Raw genomic sequence first — 21,681 nt, 5'->3', positions numbered from 1 at the left:
TACATTTCCTGCCTGTAATTCATATTTCCATTCATTTAAGGTGACCCTGCCCTATTGTATTTCCAGCAACCTGTGGATGGTTGCGGGTTTCCCCCGGTTTCTGCCCGGTTTCCTCCCACTATAATGCTGGCCGCCATCATATACGTGAAACTTTCTTGAGTACAGCTTAAAACACCAATCAAATAAACAACCATGGCCCCTAGCACAATGGCTTAAGCAGGATTTGGTTAAAAGATACACTAGCATACATGTATATGCAGTAATGTTAACTGCAACATATTAGATGTCGCTGGTCTAGAATGCTGTGTTGTCACATTTAACATACAAACATACTAAAACAATGCACCTATAATATGGGGGCAAAATTAATATTTGTTAACATAAATTTTCAATATCAATAATTTCTTACTGATACTAATACTCGTTCATATCACTAAATCATTGGACTATTTACAAAGGCCGAAGAAAGCAAGGCAGCATAATCATGGCCGTCTGACCTATTTCGGCGAATATGTTCCATGAATCATTCAATTTCTGTATAAAACAGAAAATTGATGAACAGTTTTTAATAAGAATTCTGCAAGTTGATTACAGTGTACATTTTACACAGTTGATTGTGAATGCTGAAATGCATGTACATAACTATTATAAAAGTAACCTCAAATTCACACCTAATCTTACATACAATGTTTATATAGTATTTACAAATAAATGTAATAATGAAAATATACAAAAGAAAAAAAAATGGCTTTCATGTCAGCACACAAATTTCAACTTTTATGACTATCTACACAAAGTATTTATGAGAGCACAAAATTTGCTACAACACTGGTGCTGAAACATTTAACATGTATGTTAATACGAATTTGTTCCAGTTTCTGCAGATCATCTCTTTTCTTTAAAAATGTTATATTAAAAAAAAAAAACCAAACATATACAGTCTATGTATGTACAAAAAATTGAGCTGCACCAGATTTGGCCAGAAAAAAAAATATACAACAAAAAAAATTAAATATATATACATCATTCGTTGAACTCCAAACGTAAAACAGACTTAGCTTCATTCTTGGTGAAGTTGTAATTCTTCAGTATCGATAGAACTTATTAATTTTGGCATTTTAGTCGATTTAAAAGCTGTTTCAGAAAAGGGTTTTTTTTTGTTAACTAAGGATAATGTAAGCTGTACATTAACTGTGGACTAGTCAATAATACCCATTCATATGCTGTTCAGGGGAAACCAGGGAATCGTTCGACTTTACAAAATGTTTTGGTGATGATCCTTGTTATCAGACTACTTTCACATTTCTGGTGGTAGAAACTTTCCTAGAAACTTTCCGAAGTTTCATGGGACACAAACTCAAAAAAAAAAAAAAAAATACCAATTGAGAATTTCATTGGACAAGCCAGCTGTGTTGCATCCAGACCTGACCAATAAAATGTGGGATCAAGCAATTCAAATTAGAAATTCTGGATGTCTGATGCGCTTTATCACTTGGTGAATAACATAATATTCCCTGAGCACCCACAGAACCAGGTGATAAAACACAATCAAGCACTTGTTAACCTGCTGTAATGCATACGCACGGAAGTACACAAAGACAATAATAATAATGGTTGTAAGTTTCATTATGGAATGACTGAAAGTTTTGGATTTGATTGATGTTCAACATTAATTGTGCTCAAGAATGAACATTTTTGGCAAATATGTACAAAAAAAACTATAATTTTTCATTTCAGTACTTTTTACAGAAATCTAAATTGTCATGGTAGTTCCACAATATATTTGTTTTTGTACAATGCAACCCAAATTGACGTGTATGCTCACACAAGCAAAATGAATGAATTTTACAACATGCACAATTACACCTTTCTGGGCCGGGTAAATGAGAAAGTATGGTAATCTAATTATTTATGACGTGATAAAATACTTACACAGACAGGGGCCTATGTAGAAACCACTCCAACATGATACTGCTTAATGGGTTATGATAACAGCAATTCAAGTTTTCAGGAAGTGTTCGACAGTGAACACCTGAACTCTTCAACCTTTGTAACGAATATTTTTAAACATTCTGAGAGAAGTACATGGTGTGCCGAGAAAGAATTTGCCTAGTTCTAGGAATCTTGCATCTTTAGGTACACAAATGAATTATTTTTGACATCATTTTCATAATAATTGTACAGATAAATTGCACTGAATAAAGTTTTTTAGTGGTTGAAACTTCAGTTTTCCATGATGCACCTGTTTGTGCAAACGTCCCCATAAATCGACTAGTGTAATGTGTCAAGCTTGTCCATAATGCAGACAGCCGATGTGAACACCTAAATACGCACAAATTATTTTTTAATACTTCTCATAGCCTCACCAACAAATTATCAGTTCACCATGGTTCTCAAGGACAAAGCTTTAATAGATTTGTCAGTATCATTGGCTATGCAGACAGAATATTCAATACCTTGTAACTGTATACAGAAAGTTGCGATCAACACGCATGCCAAGCTTATTAATAAACAAATCACATCAGCTCATCTCCACCTGATCTGTTAGTACTACATTTGGCGTAAAAATTCATCTCCGATCAAAAGAAAAAATTCAAGTTACTCAGCCATGTTGCCTCATTCTGATGGCTTTACTGATATTAGCCTTTTTGCATGTTTACATGTTGTTTATTCAAGCATATTCTGAGGGCATTATTCTGTGTAGACTTATTATACTTTTTGTGAAGCCCTGAACCTGGCCAATCCAACCAATGCCTCCAAAATCGAAGTAAAAATGTGCAGAAAACGCACGGAATCTTGATCTTTCATATGCAAAAAGGTTGAGGAATCGGCCTAAAGTGTTTTCAGGTTCTCGTTAGAAGGTAAGGTACAGTGTACAGTTTCAGCACCAAAATTAATATTTTATGACCTTTACTTGGCCCCAAAAATCCACTTTTAGTGGGTAAGTTTCACCACTAAATTTTTATTTGCCTATAAAAATGCTACTTTTGCATTGTGTAAATTCTTAGGTAATTAAGGTAACAGGTGGTATGATCAGTATGAGCTTCTGAAGAGGTTCCTCTTCCTGCGGCAATAAAACTTGATGACAACAGCGATGATGATGATGATGATACTGTGATCAGCAGGTGCTACTGAAGTGGTAGAAGTTCCTCTTCCCGCGGCAATAAAACCTGATGACAAGAACGATGATGATACTGTAATCAGCAGGTGCTACTGAAGTGGTCAGAGTTCCTTTTCCCGTGGCAATAAAACCCGATGACAAGAACAGCTATGATGATGAGGAGGAGACCGACACCCGCTGTTAGTGACCACGTGGCCGTGTGGAACTGGGTAGAGGAGGACTGGTCCACAAACTTTGGCTCTGTGACTGTAATGAGAGAAATGATGATGGTTAGAGACTGTAATGAGACAACTTATGACGACAACTGACTGTAATGAGACAAATAAAATGATGATGAATGATTGTAATGGGACAAATGATGATGATGACTGATCCACATATTTAGGCTCAGTGACTGATGAGACAAATAATGATGATGAGACAATTAATGAGCAATGGCCATAAAAAAAAGAATTGTGATTAATAGTCTACATACTTAGGCTCTGCGACCGTTGTGAGAAAAATAATGATGAGTGCCGAATATGAAACAAATAATGATGAATGGCTGTAATGAGAATGAAACCTTGTATTTAGGCTTGGTGACTAATGAGACAAAAAATGATGAGGAGTGACTGTAATGAGACAAATAATGATGAGTGGCTGTAATGAGAATGATACCTTGTCAATGTATTTAGGCTTGGTGGCTGTAATGAGACAAATAATAATGATGAGTGACTGTAATGAGACAAATAATGAAGAGTGGCTATGAGGCCAGTTCTAATCATGAGTAATCCATGAACATGTATTTAGGCTTTGTGACTGTAACGGGACAAATGATGATGGTCAATGTATTCAGCCTACTGATGATTCGTGGCCCGTATGTGTTAAGGCTTTGTGAAATAATAATATTTAGGCTCAATGAGTGCAAGGAGACATACTTAAAAATGGTTCACTTGTAAGATGACGGTCTGTTTTACGGGTATACGAGGGCATGGTGAAAACAATAGGACCTTTGGAAAGTTATTCACAAACTTTTCCAACTGTGGCATAAAAATATGCATGCGATATTCATGGAAGACCAGTGGCCTTCAACACAAGTTTAACTGGATAAACTGCCACATGGGCATCTCCGGTCACTTCTTGACATCGTTTATTTGATCGATGTTTTACAACGTACTAGGGTGGGAGGAAACTGTGTAGAAACCTGTTGTCACCATATTAAGATCCCCAAAAGTGAGACTTCATTCCTAACATCATACATACTATCGCTGAGGCCTGCCAGACTGGGGTAGTACTTGAGCCAGAAGGCATAGTTCTGTTGCCGGTAGTTGAGATGGTTTAAGGACGTGGACATATTCCTGATCAAGAAGGTGGAATGGTTGCGTAGATTGTACTGCATCCATGTGGTGTTGTAAAACTCGTACCGGTCATAAATTCGCGGCGTGGGATTTCTGTGAACAGAGAAAAGACGAGATAAAGCGTTAAGCGAAACGCTGCTCTTTATACATTGTGTGTTATATATCAAGTGTTGTTTGTGAAAACAAACTTTATTTAAGGTGGCCTTAAATGACCTATAAGCATTGACTTCTCTTTTAATTTCTGTCAAAGCCTGTTGGTAAAAACAAAACCTGGCAGTCTGATGCTGGGATTGAACTAAACATATCTGACAACTCCAACCAACCACAGTTTTTTTGAGGAGGGGGGGGGGGGGGGGTTAGTGAGGGCAGGTGAGGTTGGTGGAATGAAAAAATGTAAGTTTTAGCATCACAATAGACTTTTACTTACCCAAGATTTGTGAAATTAGTGAACATGTTCATCATAAACTCGCTACAGTTAGTGTCTCCATAGGAATATCTCTGTCGGGGATAAATCCCTGTCAGCTTGATGTACGTCTCGTTGAAGAACGGGAAACCGAAGAGGTACTGTAACTCCTGCCCATGAGCAACACCTACGAAAGGGGAGACAAATCTGCTTACAAACAGAGCTACCATAATTGTGGTATGATTAACGCTTTTTCTTTTTCGTATCGATGGTGTTTTAAGTTGGCACATGCAGTTTTTTCCAATACTGAAGTGCAGATGAGTAAAAACAATAAATAAAAGGATGAAGGACACACACTTTGTTTACGTGATGTAATGATTTTACAGCAAACCAATACTTTTAAGACTTTTTACAAGCCTTTTCACAAAACAAAACACTTTAAATAAAAAATCCATCAATTTTTCAGTCCATTCATGAAGTAAAGAAATAACAAACAGCTTATTTCAAACACCTGAATAAAATTATTGCAATCAAGTTTGAAACATTATGCAATATTGTATATCCAGTCTTTAATTAACAGTTTTCAGGATTAGCCACTGTAGTACTAATCACTGTTTAAACTGGTATACAGGTGTAAAGCACACCTTTTTCAGCTAACACTTACCTCTCCACGGTGGCAGGTAATCATTGTAGGACTTGTAATCAAAGACGTAATAGAATGTTTTGTTTTTGTCCGCATGTAGCTGTAGTACTTCATTGACACCAGCACCAAACATGTAATCTGACATCAGCTGAGGACAGAGAGTATATGTTGTCTTCATGAGTGGTAAAACCTCTATATGATTTCATTCGAATCACTGGGGTTTTGTGTGTTACTCAATATTTGCTCAGAAGTGAAATACTCTTGAGTACGGAGTAAAACACCAATCCAATAAATAAAATATTTGGTTGGTAGAAACCAGAGGGCCCTATCAAAATCAGAGTGGCCCTAAGAAAACAGATTGCCTAGTGGAAAGCACAGTGCCTGGTGGAAAGCAGAGTGCCCTGTAGAAACCAGGGTGGCCTGTGAAGTGGCCATAAGAAACCAGAGTATCCCTAGGAAACCAGATTGCCTAGTGGAAACCAGACTACCTGGTGGAAAGCAGAGTGCCCTGTAGAAACCAGAGGGCTCTTGGAAACCAGGGTGACCCTAGGAAACCAGGGTGGCCCTTGGAAACCAGGATGGCCCTTGGAAACCAGAGTGCCATGTGTAAAAGAGTGGAATGACGGGGCTCACCAACTGGGCATTTGAACCAGCAACCCTTGAGACTATAGTCCACACTTCAACAACTAGACTAAAGAGAAATTCCCTTTTGTGTTTGTGTTCTGTTTAGATATCACCCTGTTACAATCAGTGACAAACTTTCCTCCATGTGATGTACCACACACAAAAGATCTTAAACTTTTAGTTCCCTTTGTGCACCCTATTGATAGTTTTACAGTGATGTCATAGCTGCTCTGAGCCTATCATCAGCGCACTCTTTGGTCACGTGACTAAACTACTGGAAATCAAGGCGAATTTAATCCAGGTGAGATAAGCACTAAAGAAGATTTTAAAATAAAAAATGGAAAATTTAACTTTAAGGTAAGAAAGTTTTTCTGAGAAAGTAATCAGAACGTCTGGCCTTCAAACATGACAGTTTCAGCGTCCACCACCACTTTGAACTTCAGTAATCAGCCAAAATCATCATTTCACCCATTTGATTCCCAGTTATTTATCATCTCTTGCTCCATGCAAGGAAGCCGGTTGGTTGACACTATGAACTGGCAAAGCTAATATATAGTACCTCCAGCGAATGTTACGTACAACCACTTCATGGGAAACATAACCCGCCTAAAACAAGCTGGGCCAAACATACAACCACTTAATGGGAAACATAACCCCCCTAAAACAAGCTGGGCCAAACATACAACCACTTAATGGGAAACATAACCCACCTAAAACAAGCTGGGCCAAACGTACAACCACTTAATGGGAAACATAACCCACCTAAAACAAGATGGGCCAAACGTACAACCACTTAATGGGAAACATAACCCACCTAAAACAAGATGAGCCAAACGTACAACCACTTAATGGGAAACATAACCCGCCTAAAACAAGCTGGGCCAAACGTACAACCACTTAATGGGAAACATAACCCCCCTAAAACAAGCTGGGCCAAACGTACAACCACTTAATGGGAAACATAACCCACCTAAAACAAGCTGGGCCAAACGTACAACCACTTAATGGGAAACATAACCCACCTAAAACAAGCTGGGCCAAACGTACAACCACTTAATGGGAAACATAACCCCCCTAAAACAAGCTGGGCCAAACGTACAACCACTTAATGGGAAACATAACCCACCTAAAACAAGCTGGGCCAAACGTACAACCACTTAATGGGAAACTTAATGCCACTTAATGCTGACAAAAATGTATTTTTAGAGGCAACTAAATGTCACAAAATATTATTTTTTGGGTTGAAACTTACAATTTTTCAGTAGAATATCACCCCATGTTCTAAGCAAACCTCAAGACACCTTTCTAAAATCAGTAGAACTCTTAAAATCAGGAAAAATGTTCAAGTTAGTCATGGATGAATTTTAAGGTCATGTACGGTATATTAGGAGCTAGTTTTAGACGTTTCGTTTTCATAACCTTGATCATGTGTCTTACATCAGTGGTCATCTGTCTGCGGGCAGTGTCATTATCGTAGCGTGGCCAGTAAGTGTACTGGAAGCGCAGGGCATTGAGTGCGCGAGACAAATCCTGGACACCTCGATCTTGCAGGAATTCCATCAGGATGTTCTCAAACTGACTCTCCGTGATTCCGCTAGGCAGAGACGAAAGGTTTGCTGAAGACAAATTAAACAAATTTATATCAAACACTATACCAATTGTATGGTACAGTAATTGTATTGTATTGTATGGAACTGTACTGTAATTCTTCAACCTTTGTGCATATTTGCAAGGTGTTTATTCAAGCATATTTTTAAGGCATTATTCTGTGTAGACTGACAAAAATCATACTTTTTGTGAAGCCCTAAAACTGGGCAGGGGCCTCTGTGGCTCAGTTGATTAGTGCGCTAGCACGCAGCGTAATGACCCAGGAGTCTCTCACCTGGGTGGGAAGGTCTTCCACCAACCTGCGGATGGTCATGGGTTTCCTCCCACCATAATGTTGGCCGCCGTCGTGTAAGTGAAATATTCTTGAGTACAGTGTAAAACACCTGGCCAATCCAACCCATGTAGTCTCTAAAATCAAACTAACCTTCATCCTCCTCATTCATACACAGACTTAGCCACAATATGAAATCAGGCGGTCTCATTTCCAATTTTCTCCTATTTTCCCTATCTCCTCCATGTTAATTCTGTCCGAATAAGGTGTCTCAAAGACACTGAAACAACCCCCTGGCTAAACCTATGCATTCAAAAATGCTTTGAAGACAACAGAGATTTTGACACTGAGGTAACTCAGTAACAACAGGCATGTATACTCACGAATGAACCAAGACCCGTCATCTGCCGCCACTCCTGCTATAACACGGATTCTGGGAAACTGGCCAAGTTCGCGCAGTTTTCTTGGAGGGTCCACCAGAAAGGCGTATTGCGAACCCACTGTGTTGCCGTCCACCACTGGGGCCCAGGGGTTTCCCACCCACCCTTGCTGCTCAAACAGATAGAGGGAAAAATGTCAAGAACATGTCAAAAAACTAAACTTCAAGTTTCTGTTGGTGAATAATGGGTAATATGAGAAAAACACAAAGGTGAAACGAAGTAGTAAGAGTGAAGAAGTGTTTAAATACTCAAGTCATATGTAATTACAACACTGTAAACGTACTGTATCAAGGCTGGGTTATGGGACTCAAAACTACTGGCTTTACCGTAAATGCCCCAATGTATTGCTCACTTTTTCTCCCTAGAATCAGAGTTTTGATCTACCGTTCACATTTTACAGTAGAACAGAAGTTGAGTGATTTATTTCCATCCCCAAACTGACTGTCGATAACTTCCAGTGCTCTATGTATGGGTTCAACCCCAGGCATAAGATCTTTGACCACCCACTAATCTCTAAAAACAGCAACCTGGTGCTGCAGGCATGTACTCAACAAAATGTTCAGAATAGACAACAAAGGAGATTAATTCATGACATTTAACTGAGATTTTTAATAAAACAAAAGAGGGATTGTTTTTTAAACCAAATCTGCTGGCACGCCACACGTTGTTTCAGTTGTTTATGGCTGATTCCGGCCTATCAAGAATAGCATACTGTGAAGTCTTTGAGTCCATAGGCAGGCTATTATGATGGTGGTGCGTCATTTACACACATACAGCTGTTTTTGCAGAATACTTATGGCCAAGATGACCTTGCAAATTATACATGAATGCAAAGCACACTGGTGTATTTATGGTAAACAAATTTTGATAGACCTATCACAGGATTTACTGACTGATCTATATGCCTGGGGTTTGATGATGTGCTCAAGAGGGTCTGATTTATGGGTGGGCGAAACTGGACAGAGCTCAGAGGACATACTGCCTATATTGTAGGTATTTGTTTATTGGATTAAAGAATATACTCAAGAATATTTCACCTATACTACAGTAGCCAGCATTACGGTGGGAGAAAACCGGGCAGAGTCCGGCGGAAACCCACAACCATCCCCAGGTTGCTGGCAGACGTTCCCAGGCTGGAGAGGAAGCCATCAAGAGATTTTCCTCACTTAATGTAGCAGCTAAGGCAAGGATTGAGTGCAACACTTTAAATGACTGCCAACAAGCTTCTAAACTGCAGAGCAGAGAACCTGGCCCAACTCAATGCTTCATTGTTTTTTACGCCATATATCACTTATATGACAACAGTCAGCATAATGGTACATGTCGAAGGAAACCAGAGAGAGTTCTGGGAACCCCCAACCATCCTTAGGTTGCCAGACAGGAAGCCAGAATGAGCTGTTCTTGAACTCACAGCAATCACATTGGTGAGAAACTCCTGGGTCCTTGTGCAGTGATAGCACCCTAACTACCAGGCCACGGAGGCCCCCAGTCCCAATGTATGTTTACTTTCAAGGTGCTACTTAACAAGCAAAATTAAAAGTGAAACTATCATACCTTGACCTCGACCCTTATTGAGGCATTGACAATCTCGTCCGCTGTACGGGACATCCGCAAACACCGCACAAGCTGGTAATTATCCGCTGTTGGGCAACCAATCAGATAACCTAGCTGTTTTGCATATTCATGAGCATGCCAAATAGGGTCGACAATGGCCCATTCGCTTAAGTCAGAGCCACTCATCATGATGGCTTGTTGGAACATTGGGTTATCTAGAAAGAGAAAAACAAGAGCAAATCCTAGTTAAATTACATCAAATTAGTTATTTATTTATTTGATTGGTGCTTTACGCTGTACTCAAGAATATTTCACTTATATGACGGCTGCCAGCATACTGGTGGGAGGAAACCGGGCAGAGCCTAGGGGAACCCACGACCATCCGCAGGTTGCTACCAGTCCCTCCCACGTAAGGCCGGAGAGGAAGCCAGCATGAGCTGAACTTGAACTCACAGCGACCGCATTGGTAAGAGGCTCCTGGGTCATTACACTGTGCTAGCACGCTAACCAATTGAGCCACAGAGGCCCCTCAAATTAGTTCATTTTGGCCAGTAAAAATGCAATTTCAAGAACACATACATGCCTTTAAATGATACCATGCCAGCTTTTAGGTTTTTCTGATCACAAAAACTCACAAGCAGCCCTATCATGCCTATAGGGGAATGTTTCAAAAAAATATCCCCCCCTCCCCCTCAAAAAATTAAATCCCAATCAAAACTTACAGGATCTTTTTGTTTTAGGGTTTGTCGGATTACGCCAAACAAAACGATGACTGACAGCAAGTTGTTTAACACTCACAGGTATTGCCAGAGCGCGTGGACAGTAGGTGAAGTCCTACGCTAGACGCTCCTGTGCTGTGACCAACCAGAGTGATTCTGTGAGGGTTGCCGCGGAAAAAGCGAATGTTGTCCTTGACGAACTCCAGCGCGGCGACCTGGTCCCACATTCCATAGTTCCCGGCAGAGTGCTGGTCTCCGGTACTCAGGAAACCTGCAACAGCGACATAAAATAGGTATATTTACTTATTTACTTGATTGGGTGTTTTACGCCATATAACAAGAACAACAGTACCACAAAATAGGCATATCATGAACATATTTCAGTTCACATTTCATTGGTGTCCAGTGCTGCAGTACTCAATAAGTTTTCCCTTGTATGACAGCAGTCAAGTGTATTGGTGGTGTTAAGGTCAAGTAGTCCTTTGTGCAATTATAGCCTTTCTATATAAAGGGAGATCACTCCTTGTGCTTTATGACATGTGACGTACTTGATTGCTTACACGGACGTTTTGTCAAGTGAGCAATTCTTCGTGTTTTATTTGGGAAATAATGACCCATCATTGAGTCATTGTCGTTGAGTTTACACCACTAAATCTGGAAGAGTTGAAATTTTAGAATGAGGCATCCCAGGGTCCGAGTGATTCTATGAGGGTTGCTAAGAAAAAAAAACATTATTTCTATTCTATTTTACCAACTTTAAACTTTTACATTTTTATCTGACACAAAATGACACAAACGCAGGGCAAATTGCCTAACTTCCTCCCGTATTTCACTGCAGTCTCTTGTTTGCTGTCAACAGCCGCTCTAGGTGGTCATGGAATGGACCATACCCACGCACAAAGCAGAGGGGTAAAGCAATTAGCATGAGTTTGTTGTCATGTGAGTTAATGAATTTGTGACCTGAACACCTGTGATAACCCCCTACTTTGAAATGGTGTTGTCCCCGGTGGAGTTTTGTGACACGAGTCGTGACACAGGTATGTTCCAAAGTATGCATCTCTGATTTTAGGCCTGCTGGTGTTCAATGCTGCATGTAATAGGAAAATCCAATGTATAATACAATTAGACTGAATATTGTCCAAGCAAAGTGCATAAGTCTATGAAAGGTAAGAATTTTTTCTTCTTTGAGTGTTTCTAGCATGAAGAACACTAAATATTTGTTTTGGATACTGGACGATGTTTGCACAACTTCACTAAGAAAACTTTGAGTCAATGTACAATTTTTGCATTCATGTTGTAAGTTGTTAGGATAAATATATAAAGTCAACATGAATGTTACATGTGGTTTATGAATGCTTCGCCAAAGAGGTTGTAATACCTATAACGCAGGTCTACGTGTAAATTTATACTCTTGTTATGATGTATACATGTTTCTATGGTTAAATGGAAGTAATAACAGAACAAAGTCGTTCTTAATTTCAGTCAATCAGTGGTCGGTAGCAGTTGCAGATAAGAGTGAATAACAGGGGCGGCTGATATACACCAATTCCTGTGAAATATCTTAGACCACTGACACACCAAATAGCCTCTAACAGAAGACCATAAGCAGGTTTCAATTTACACAAAAACATAATAATTTATTTATTTATTTCATTGGTGTTTTAAGCAGTACTCAAGAATATTTCACGTCTACGACGGCGGCCAGTATTATGGTAGGAGGAAACTGGGCAGAGCCCAGGGGAAACCCACAATCATCCGCAGGTTGCTGGAAGACCTTACGGCCGGACAGGAAGCCAGTATTAGCTGGACATGAACTCGCAATGACCGCATTGGTGAGAGGCTTCTGGGTCACTACGCTGCGCTAGTACGCTAACCAACCGAGCCACGGACAAAAGCATAATAATAATGTCAAAATTATTCTAGTTTCATGTTTTTTTTCTTTTATCAAAAAGGAAATCAAACTATTTTCTGTCACAGTGTTTACTGGTCTTTCATCTGATATATATATATATATATGTCTTTGCCTTTGATTATTACAGTACACTATGCTTTATAACAACAAAAAAACTCATGCAAGTTCTGAACTGAACTAAATGAGCACAAAAAAGAAACCTTAAGATGTTTTCATTACATTTCCTATCTAGCACAAAACGACTTGATTTACAATGCTTTACACTTTGTGTTTGTCAAACAATTGACCTCTCAAGGCCCTGAGTGACCTGAAGTTTGTTCTATGGAGACATCTTGGTCCTGTCACGAGGGCCATATAATGACAAATAACAGAGCACTGAGTTCTACAGGGGGAGGAGAGTCCTAGGTTATAAAAGTCACTGGCAAAATAAATGCGAGCTAAATGACCTTCAATACTGCCCATGACTAAGGGGCTTATTTCCCATGATTTTGAGAGTTCCACTGACCTTAGACAGGTGTTATGATCAAGGTTGGGAAAATAGAACTTTCCTAATGATCCTGAGAGTTCCACTGACTTTAGACAGGTGTTATGATAAACGTTAGGAAAATAGGACCATCCTAATGATCCCGAGACTTCCATTGATTTTAGACAGGTGTTATGATAAACGTTAGGAAAATAGGACTATCCTAATGATCCTGAGAGTTCCATTGACTTTAGACAGGTGTTATGATCATCATTAGGAAAATAGGATTATCCTAATGATCCTGAGAGTTCCATTGACTTTAGACAGGTGTTATGATAAACGTTAGGAAAATAGGATTATCCTACTGATCCTGAGAGTTCCATTGACTTTAGACAGGTGTTATGATCATCATTAGGAAAATAGGATTATCCTAATGATCCTGAGAGTTCCATTGACTTTAGACAGGTGTTATGATAAACGTTAGGAAAATAGGATTATCCTAATGATCCTGAGAGTTCCATTGACTTTAGACAGGTGTTATGATAAACGTTAGGAAAATAGGACTATCCTAATGATCCTAAGAGTTCCATTGACTTCAGACAGGTGTTATGATCATCATTAGGAAAATAGGATTATCCTACTGATCCTGAGAGTTCCATTGACTTTAGACAGGTGTTATGATAAACGTCAGGAAAATAGGACTATCCTAATGATCCTGAGAGTTCCATTGACTTTAGACAGGTGTTATGATAAACGTTAGGAAAATAGGACTATCCTAATGATCCTGAGAGTTCCATTGACTTTAGACAGGTGTTATGATCATCATTAGGAAAATAGGATTATCCTACTGATCCTGAGAGTTCCATTGACTTTAGACAGGTGTTATGATAAACGTTAGGAAAATAGGACTATCCTAATGATCCTGAGAGTTCCATTGACTTTAGACAGGTGTTATGATCATCATTAGGAAAATAGGATTATCCTAATGATCCTGAGAGTTCCATTGACTTTAGACAGGTGTTATGATCATCATTAGGAAAATAGGATTATCCTAATGATCCTGAGAATTCTATTGACTTTAGACAGGTGTTATGATAAACGTTAGGAAAATAGGATTATCCTACTGATCCTGAGAGTTCCCCTGACTTTAGACAGGTGTTATGATCATCATTAGGAAAATAGGATTATCCTAATGATCCTGAGAGTTCCATTGACTTTAGACAGGTGTTATGATAAACGTTAGGAAAATAGGATTATCCTACTGATCCTGAGAGTTCCATTGACTTTAGACAGGTGTTATGATAAACGTAAGGAAAATAGGACTATCCTAATGATCCTGAGAGTTCCATTGACTTTAGACAGGTGTTATGATCATCATTAGGAAAATAGGATTATCCTAATGATCCTGAGAGTTCCATTGACTTTAGACAGGTGTTATGATAAACGTTAGGAAAATAGGACCATCCTAATGATCCCGAGAGTTCCATTGACTTTAGACAGGTGTTATGATAAACGTTAGGAAAATAGGATTATCCTAATGATCCTGAGAGTTCCATTGACTTTAGACAGGTGTTATGATAAACGTTAGGAAAATAGGACTATCCTAATGATCCTGAGAGTTCCATTGACTTTAGACTGGTGTTATGATAAACGTTAGGAAAATAGGACTATCCTAATGATCCTGAGAGTTCCATTGATTTTAGACAGGTGTTATGATAAACGTCAGGAAAATAGGACTATCATACTGATCCTGAGAGTTCCATTGACTTTAGACAGGTGTTATGATCATCATTAGGAAAATAGGATTATCCTACTGATCCTGAGAGTTCCATTGACTTTAGACAGGTGTTATGATAAACGTTAGGAAAATAGGACTATCCTAATGATCCTGAGAGTTCCATTGACTTTAGACAGGTGTTATGATAAACGTTAGGAAAATAGGACTATCCTAATGATCCTGAGAGTTCCATTGACTTTAGACAGGTGTTATGATCATCATTAGGAAAATAGGATTATCCTAATGATCCTGAGAGTTCCATTGACTTGAGACAGGTGTTATGATAAACGTTAGGAAAATAGGACCTATCCTAATGATCCTGAGAGTTCCATTGACTTTAGACAGGTGTTATGATAAACGTTAGGAAAATAGGACTATCCTAATGATCCTGAGAGTTCCATTGACTTTAGACAGATGTTATGATAAACGTTAGGAAAATAGGATTAGGATTATCCTACTGATCCTGAGAGTTCCATTGACTTTAGACAGGTGTTATGATAAACGTTAGGAAAATAGGATTATCATACTGATCCTGAGAGTTCCATTGACTTTAGACAGGTGTTATGATAAACGTTAGGAAAATAGGACTATCCTAATGATCCTGAGAGTTCCATTGACTTTAGACAGGTGTTATGATCATCATTAGGAAATAGGATTATCCTAATGATCCTGAGAGTTCCATTGACTTTAGACAGGTGTTATGATAAACGTTAGGAAAATAGGACTATCCTAATGATCCTGAGAGTTCCATTGATTTTAGACAGGTGTTATGATCATCATTAGGAAAATAGGATTATCCTAATGATCCTGAGAGTTCCACTGACTTTAGACAGGTGTTATGATCATCATTAGGAAAATAGGATTATCCTAATGATCCTGAGAATTCCATTGACTTTAGACAGGTGTTATGATCATCATTAGGAAAATAGGACTATCCTAATGATCCTGAGAGTTCCATTGACTTTAGACAGGTGTTATGATCATCATTAGGAAAATAGGATTATCCTAATGATCCTGAGAGTTCCATTGACTTTAGACAGGTGTTATGATAAAACGTTAGGAAAATAGGACTATCCTAATGATCCTGAGAGTTCCATTGACTTTAGACAGGTGTTATGATCATCATTAGGAAAATAGGATTATCCTAATGATCCTGAGAGTTCCATTGACTTTAGACAGGTGTTATGATAAACGTCAGGAAAATAGGACTATCCTAATGATCCTGAGAGTTCCATTGACTTTAGACAGGTGTTATGATCATCATTAGGAAAATAGGATTATCCTAATGATCCTGAGAGTTCCATTGACTTTAGACAGGTGTTATGATAAACGTTAGGAAAGGAAAATAGGACCATCCTAATGATCCCGAGAGTTCCATTGACTTTAGACAGGTGTTATGATCATCATTAGGAAAATAGGATTATCATACTGATCCTGAGAGTTCCCCTGACTTTAGACAGGTGTTATGATCATCATTAGGAAAATAGGACTATCCTATGATCCTGAGAGTTCCATTGACTTAGACAGGTGTTATGATAAACGTTAGGAAAATAGGACCATCCTAATGATCCCGAGAGTTCCATTGACTTTAGACAGGTGTTATGATAAACGTTAGGAAAATAGGACTATCCTAATGATCCTTAGAGTTTCCATTGACTTTAGGACAGGTGTTATGATCATCATTAGGAAAATAGGATTATCCTAATGATCCTGAGAGTTCCATTGACTTTAGACAGGTGTTATGATCATCATTAGAAAATAGGATTATCTTAATGATCCTGAGAATTCCCCTGACTTTAGACAGGTGTTATGATAATCGTTAGGAAAATAGGACTATCCTAATGATCCTGAGAGTTCCATTGACTTTAGACAGGTGTTATGATCATCATTAGGAAAATAGGATTATCCTAATGATCCTGAGAGTTCCATTGACTTTAGACAGGTGTTATGATAAACGTTAGGAAAATAGGACCATCCTAATGATCCCGAGAGTTCCATTGACTTTAGACAGGTGTTATGATAAACGTTAGGAAAATAGGACTATCCTAATGATCCTGAGAGTTCCATTGACTTAGACAGGTGTTATGATCATCATTAGGAAAATAGGATTATCATACTGATCCTGAGAGTTCTATTGATCTTAGACAGGTGTTATGATAAAGGTTGGAAAGTAGGATTATCCAAATTCCTCAACATTTTCGCATATGAAAGAGTAAATTTATGCACATTTTTACTTGATTTTTGGAGACAAAACTACATCGGTTGGATTGGCCAGTTTAAGGGCTTCGTACAAAATACAATCGTATTAGTCAACAACTGATTCCTCAACCTTCTTCTCCTATGCAATTTATGCAAATTTTTACTTTGATTTTGGAGACAAAACATCATGGTTGGATTGGCAAGTTTCAGGGGATTTACAAAAAGTATAATTTTATCAGTCAACATACAATTATGCCTTCGGAATATGCTGGAATAAACACATTGCAAACATATGAAAAGTTTGAAAAATTACAGTATATCCTAATTGGAAATATGTAAGTTTTATCACCAAAACGATATTTTGTAATATTTTTCCCTCTTTTGAGAGCAAATCACATACACCAATTCTTATAACTTTTGTGACAGATATTAGTATTGTTGAAAGTTGAATATTTCTTTACCAGCCTAATGGCAAAGTAAAGATATAAGTATCTTGTTCATTAGATCATCAAACCATGCGAGAAAAAAGAAACTCAATATTCCTACCAGAATTATATATATATTAACTAAAATGAGCCAACCAGGTTCCCAAAATTCAGAAGAAATAAGGTGCTATATTGTGTAATATTAATTATTTGTCTTCTTGGGTTTCCTTAACACAGGCACTTTTATCTACCACTTATCCAATCTAGTGTCTCCATACAAACTATATGCCTACAAACACTCCTGTGCACAATAAGGTTGGCCACTGTCGCATACATGTAAGTGAAACATTCTTGAGTACAGCATAAAACGCATTTCAACTATAATTAATATAAATAAAAAAAAAATGTTTCACTTATACATTAATGTTCAGCCGGTAGTTCATGATTACCACGACTGATGACTCACCTAAGGTATTCAGCCTGTAGCTCATGATTACCATGACAGATGACTCACCTAAGGCATTCAGCCTGTAGTTCATCAATACCAGGATGGAACACTCACAAAATCACTTTAGCCTGTAGTTCATGATTACCACAACACATGACTCACCTAAGGCATTCAGCCTGTAGTTCATGGTTACCACGACAACCTTTCTCTCAGCCAGCAGCGTCCTGGCCAGAGCTGCCCTGATCCCACTGTGTACCCTCCTCCATGGATGTACACCATCACAGGGTATAAGTTGGGGTTGGCACTTGGAATTTCACTTGTCACCTGGGGAAAAAAAATAAAGAAAGCAAGGAATTACTTCGACACCATCTTTTCCTTATGTCATACAACATTAAATTCACATACACAAACATATGTACGCCTAATATAATTGTCACTCTATCGTTTTTGAGTTCCAATAACACAATAATATGGTAGAGCTACTCATTATAGTACTATTCTGGTTTTTGCAATCAAAAGAAAATCCCTTTTTGAAAAACAAAAGTTTCTTCATAAAAGTGGACCATGTGAAGATGGTTATGTTTCCAATTATGCCCTGTCTTTCACCAATCATATTGATTCAAGTTTCGATCTTCGTTGTGATAGCCTGATAGAGTCAATCATTTTCGCTCTGTGCATATTTGGGCCCATTTGATTTGTCCAGACCATTAGAGAGCTCATCTGGCCTATCAGCAGTAACCCATTGACTCAACTGCTTCCCTAACTTTCCAAGACAATGAAACTGACAGTGTTGTGATATTCATTTGTTTGAGATCATAAGCTTCATCCTTATTTTACGTGTGAATGTTTTCAATTCAGGCATAACCATTAAATGTTACTGTTTTCTTTTCCTGTTTGCAAACCCAATAATTGTGAGAGGTAAATTTAAAAGAAGTGAACTTGCATTTGAACACTAAAGACTGTAGACAGGATCTCTCTTAGCAATAATCTCAAATTTCACATGCATTACTCATAGAATTTATTCATCTCAAAATGGAATGAAAAAAAAAAAATCTAAGTATCCAAAATCAACAAATTAACAGCTTGTTATCCGAATCAAACAACTTTTTAACCTTGGGGTAAACTTGCACCAGATCCCTGGACTTACATTTGGAGCATATATGTTGAGGTAGAGGCAGTCCTCAGAGAAGTTGCTGAAGTTTGGGATGTATTGTCTCATGTACCAAGGATGCTGGGGGCAGGCTGGGCGGTAGTACGTCGCATCCCAAATACCTGTCCAGGAGGGCTTTTCCGGTTTCTGCAAGGTAAAGAAAAACACACATTAATTAAGTTCATATAAAAACAGGGCCCATTTCCTAGCTCTTATTCTCTACTGTCAATCTTGGGTCGTGAATGTGCCACAGGCGCACGAGATACATCCTGCGTAAACTTAACGTGGATTGGTCTAAAATCCACGACCGCAATGTAAGATGAAAGAGAAAGGAAACCTGTAACAGGTCATCTTAACCATCCATGTTTCTTTATTTTGCTTTATGTGGTACTTATGCACTTTATATTATAGTGTGAGAAGTTAATATTTGGGGCACCGGGAAGCGGGCGGGGGTGGGGGGGCTGTGCGGGGAGATATCCCTAAAACACCTATACCTCTCACTCCCATTTCTTTATATTATTGTTGGAGCTGCCTGCTATCATTCAAGTGCATCAGTCCCTTGCCTCAATGTAATTTTTTAAGTGGAATATCCAATGAAGCGAGTGTAGGTCAACATGACTTGTAGACAAAATGCCCACTTCCATAATTAACGCCAGCTAGTTAAGTCAAAATGCCCGCTTCCATAATTAACGCCAGCTAGTTCAGTCAAAATGACATTTTTTTCAATTACCCGATATAAATGGACACAAATTTGTATGGAAACAGTTTACGATCAGTGAGGTAGAAAAGTATCCATGTTGCGCATTTTGCAAAACATTGTAGACATACAGGTCTATATATATGGCTCTTGTAATGCTAAGGAAAGTTCTTAACAAGAGAGACATCCAAATCTATTTGTTACACAAGTGGTATTCAGACTTCTCACTGGAATGAGGATCTCATTCTCAAAGGATCTTAATGTGCTGTTTTCTGTCTATGATCAGAACCTGTTCTTTCAACACTTGCATCATAAAGTCGCGATATGAAAACAACGCCATTGCATTGTATGTTATAATGTTTCAATTGATATATTAAGTCTGTGAGAAAGAAAAAAATGAAAAAATCAATTGTAAAATAAATTCTTTGCGCACACTTTTTTTAAAAGTAAAGCAAAGCACCATAATGTTTTAGCTAGTGTCTTTTATTGTCTTTCAGCAGGGCTTTTACACTTATATTTCTAAAAAGTCACAAGAGGGAACCGGGAAGAGAGAAGCCTTTATTTACTAAGAGAATTTATATTTGTGCTGACAATTAATGGACAATGCTTATCAATAATCATGTAACAGCAGTAAAAAGTATGTAATGTACACATACAACTGTCCACGTTCTTCATCTCTCATTGTTTCTGATTAATCAGGGAATTGTTTTTGTTCACATATGTGGTTAACATATAAGGATGCCATGGCGGGCGTTTTAACTTAACCTAGCAGGCATTTTGTCATTTTGAAAACAACAGAGCGATCCTGCTGACTAGATATTAATTACTGCTTTTAATTCACAAGAAGATTTGATGAGAGTCGATTTCCCCATTTTGATTTCAAGAAATTGGGTTTCCATGGAAACTTCAAATTGAGACTCTCTAGATCTTAAATTCATGTCATATTCATAATTGTCAAGTAAACTGATGTCAAAACATAAATTTAATTAGCTTTTAGGGCCTGACACGGACAGGTGACATCGTTTTGCTGCCCGTGTGTTTTGCGCGGTTTGTACTTACCTTAAAACGAAACTCAGTTCTGTAATCACTGAACTGAGTTGGACGTCTGGCATAAGGAACACCCAGAAAATGATTTATTCTGATTTCTGGATGAACATGATAGTACGATCCAACGCTGAATCCTTCGACTTTCCCGTAAGTTGGAATGTCCACAATTGCATTGAATTTATGTGTGTATGTAAATCTTTGCGCTCTGACAATCTGACAAATAGCCAAAACAGCCAAAATCTTAAGTGTCCTTAACATCCCCATCTCCTTGGTGAAGATCACAGATACTTAAGTCATCTCAAAAGTCACTTCCTACGACTACGAGCTCTTTCTACCTGTCGCAGGTAACTGTACATAAAATGGCGGAGATACAGCGTCTAGTCACGTGACGACAGGTGAGCAATCGCTTTCAAATTCAGGCCCTCAGGTAAGGTACTCGACAAGCAGACGACAATTTAATTCTAACTTTACCCAACGGCGTCCAGCTTAAACACACATTTAAAAGACTATTTGAGAGATAATGCTACCTGTCGTCAACCCCATGGACTGCTTAACACATTTCTTATTGACATTTGGAGTTCTGTTCATCCAGAACAAAGAGATACATTCACTATTTTGTCTCACCTGTACAAGAGTAGTCCCCTTAGTGCGCACGAGTATATAAAATTAGGATCAAGCAAATAAACGGTAGCAATAATTATATAAACAGTTTTAGTTTGATTTTTTACTCAGACAGACTCTTGTCTTCTTTTGTAGTTAATATATTTAGACCACAGCTTATTGAATTATTTCCAGTATTGTCGAAAAATATAATTCTGAAAAAGAAACTTTCCAAATTATATT

The 21,681-nt window shown here is 38.3% G+C and overlaps 1 protein-coding gene across 1 annotated transcript; it reads right to left on the bottom strand.

Annotated features, from left to right (window-relative positions):
- Positions 1–469: 469 nt before the first annotated feature.
- On the bottom strand, positions 470–21,165 carry LOC135463782 (acetylcholinesterase-like). Its single transcript, XM_064741216.1, is given in 12 exon segments — positions 470–3,367; positions 4,364–4,551; positions 4,886–5,048; positions 5,526–5,652; positions 7,566–7,744; positions 8,391–8,556; positions 10,002–10,216; positions 10,800–10,991; positions 18,107–18,166; positions 18,169–18,268; positions 19,092–19,241; positions 20,851–21,165. Coding segments are annotated over 12 exon segments (1,959 nt in total). The 5' UTR covers positions 21,103–21,165; the 3' UTR covers positions 470–3,200.
- Positions 21,166–21,681: the final 516 nt, after the last annotated feature.

Source organism: Liolophura sinensis, chromosome 3, assembly GCF_032854445.1.
Source record: "Liolophura sinensis isolate JHLJ2023 chromosome 3, CUHK_Ljap_v2, whole genome shotgun sequence".
In the NCBI taxonomy this organism is placed as follows: domain Eukaryota; kingdom Metazoa; phylum Mollusca; class Polyplacophora; order Chitonida; family Chitonidae; genus Liolophura; species Liolophura sinensis.
This window is presented reverse-complemented; position numbering and strand designations above follow the sequence as displayed.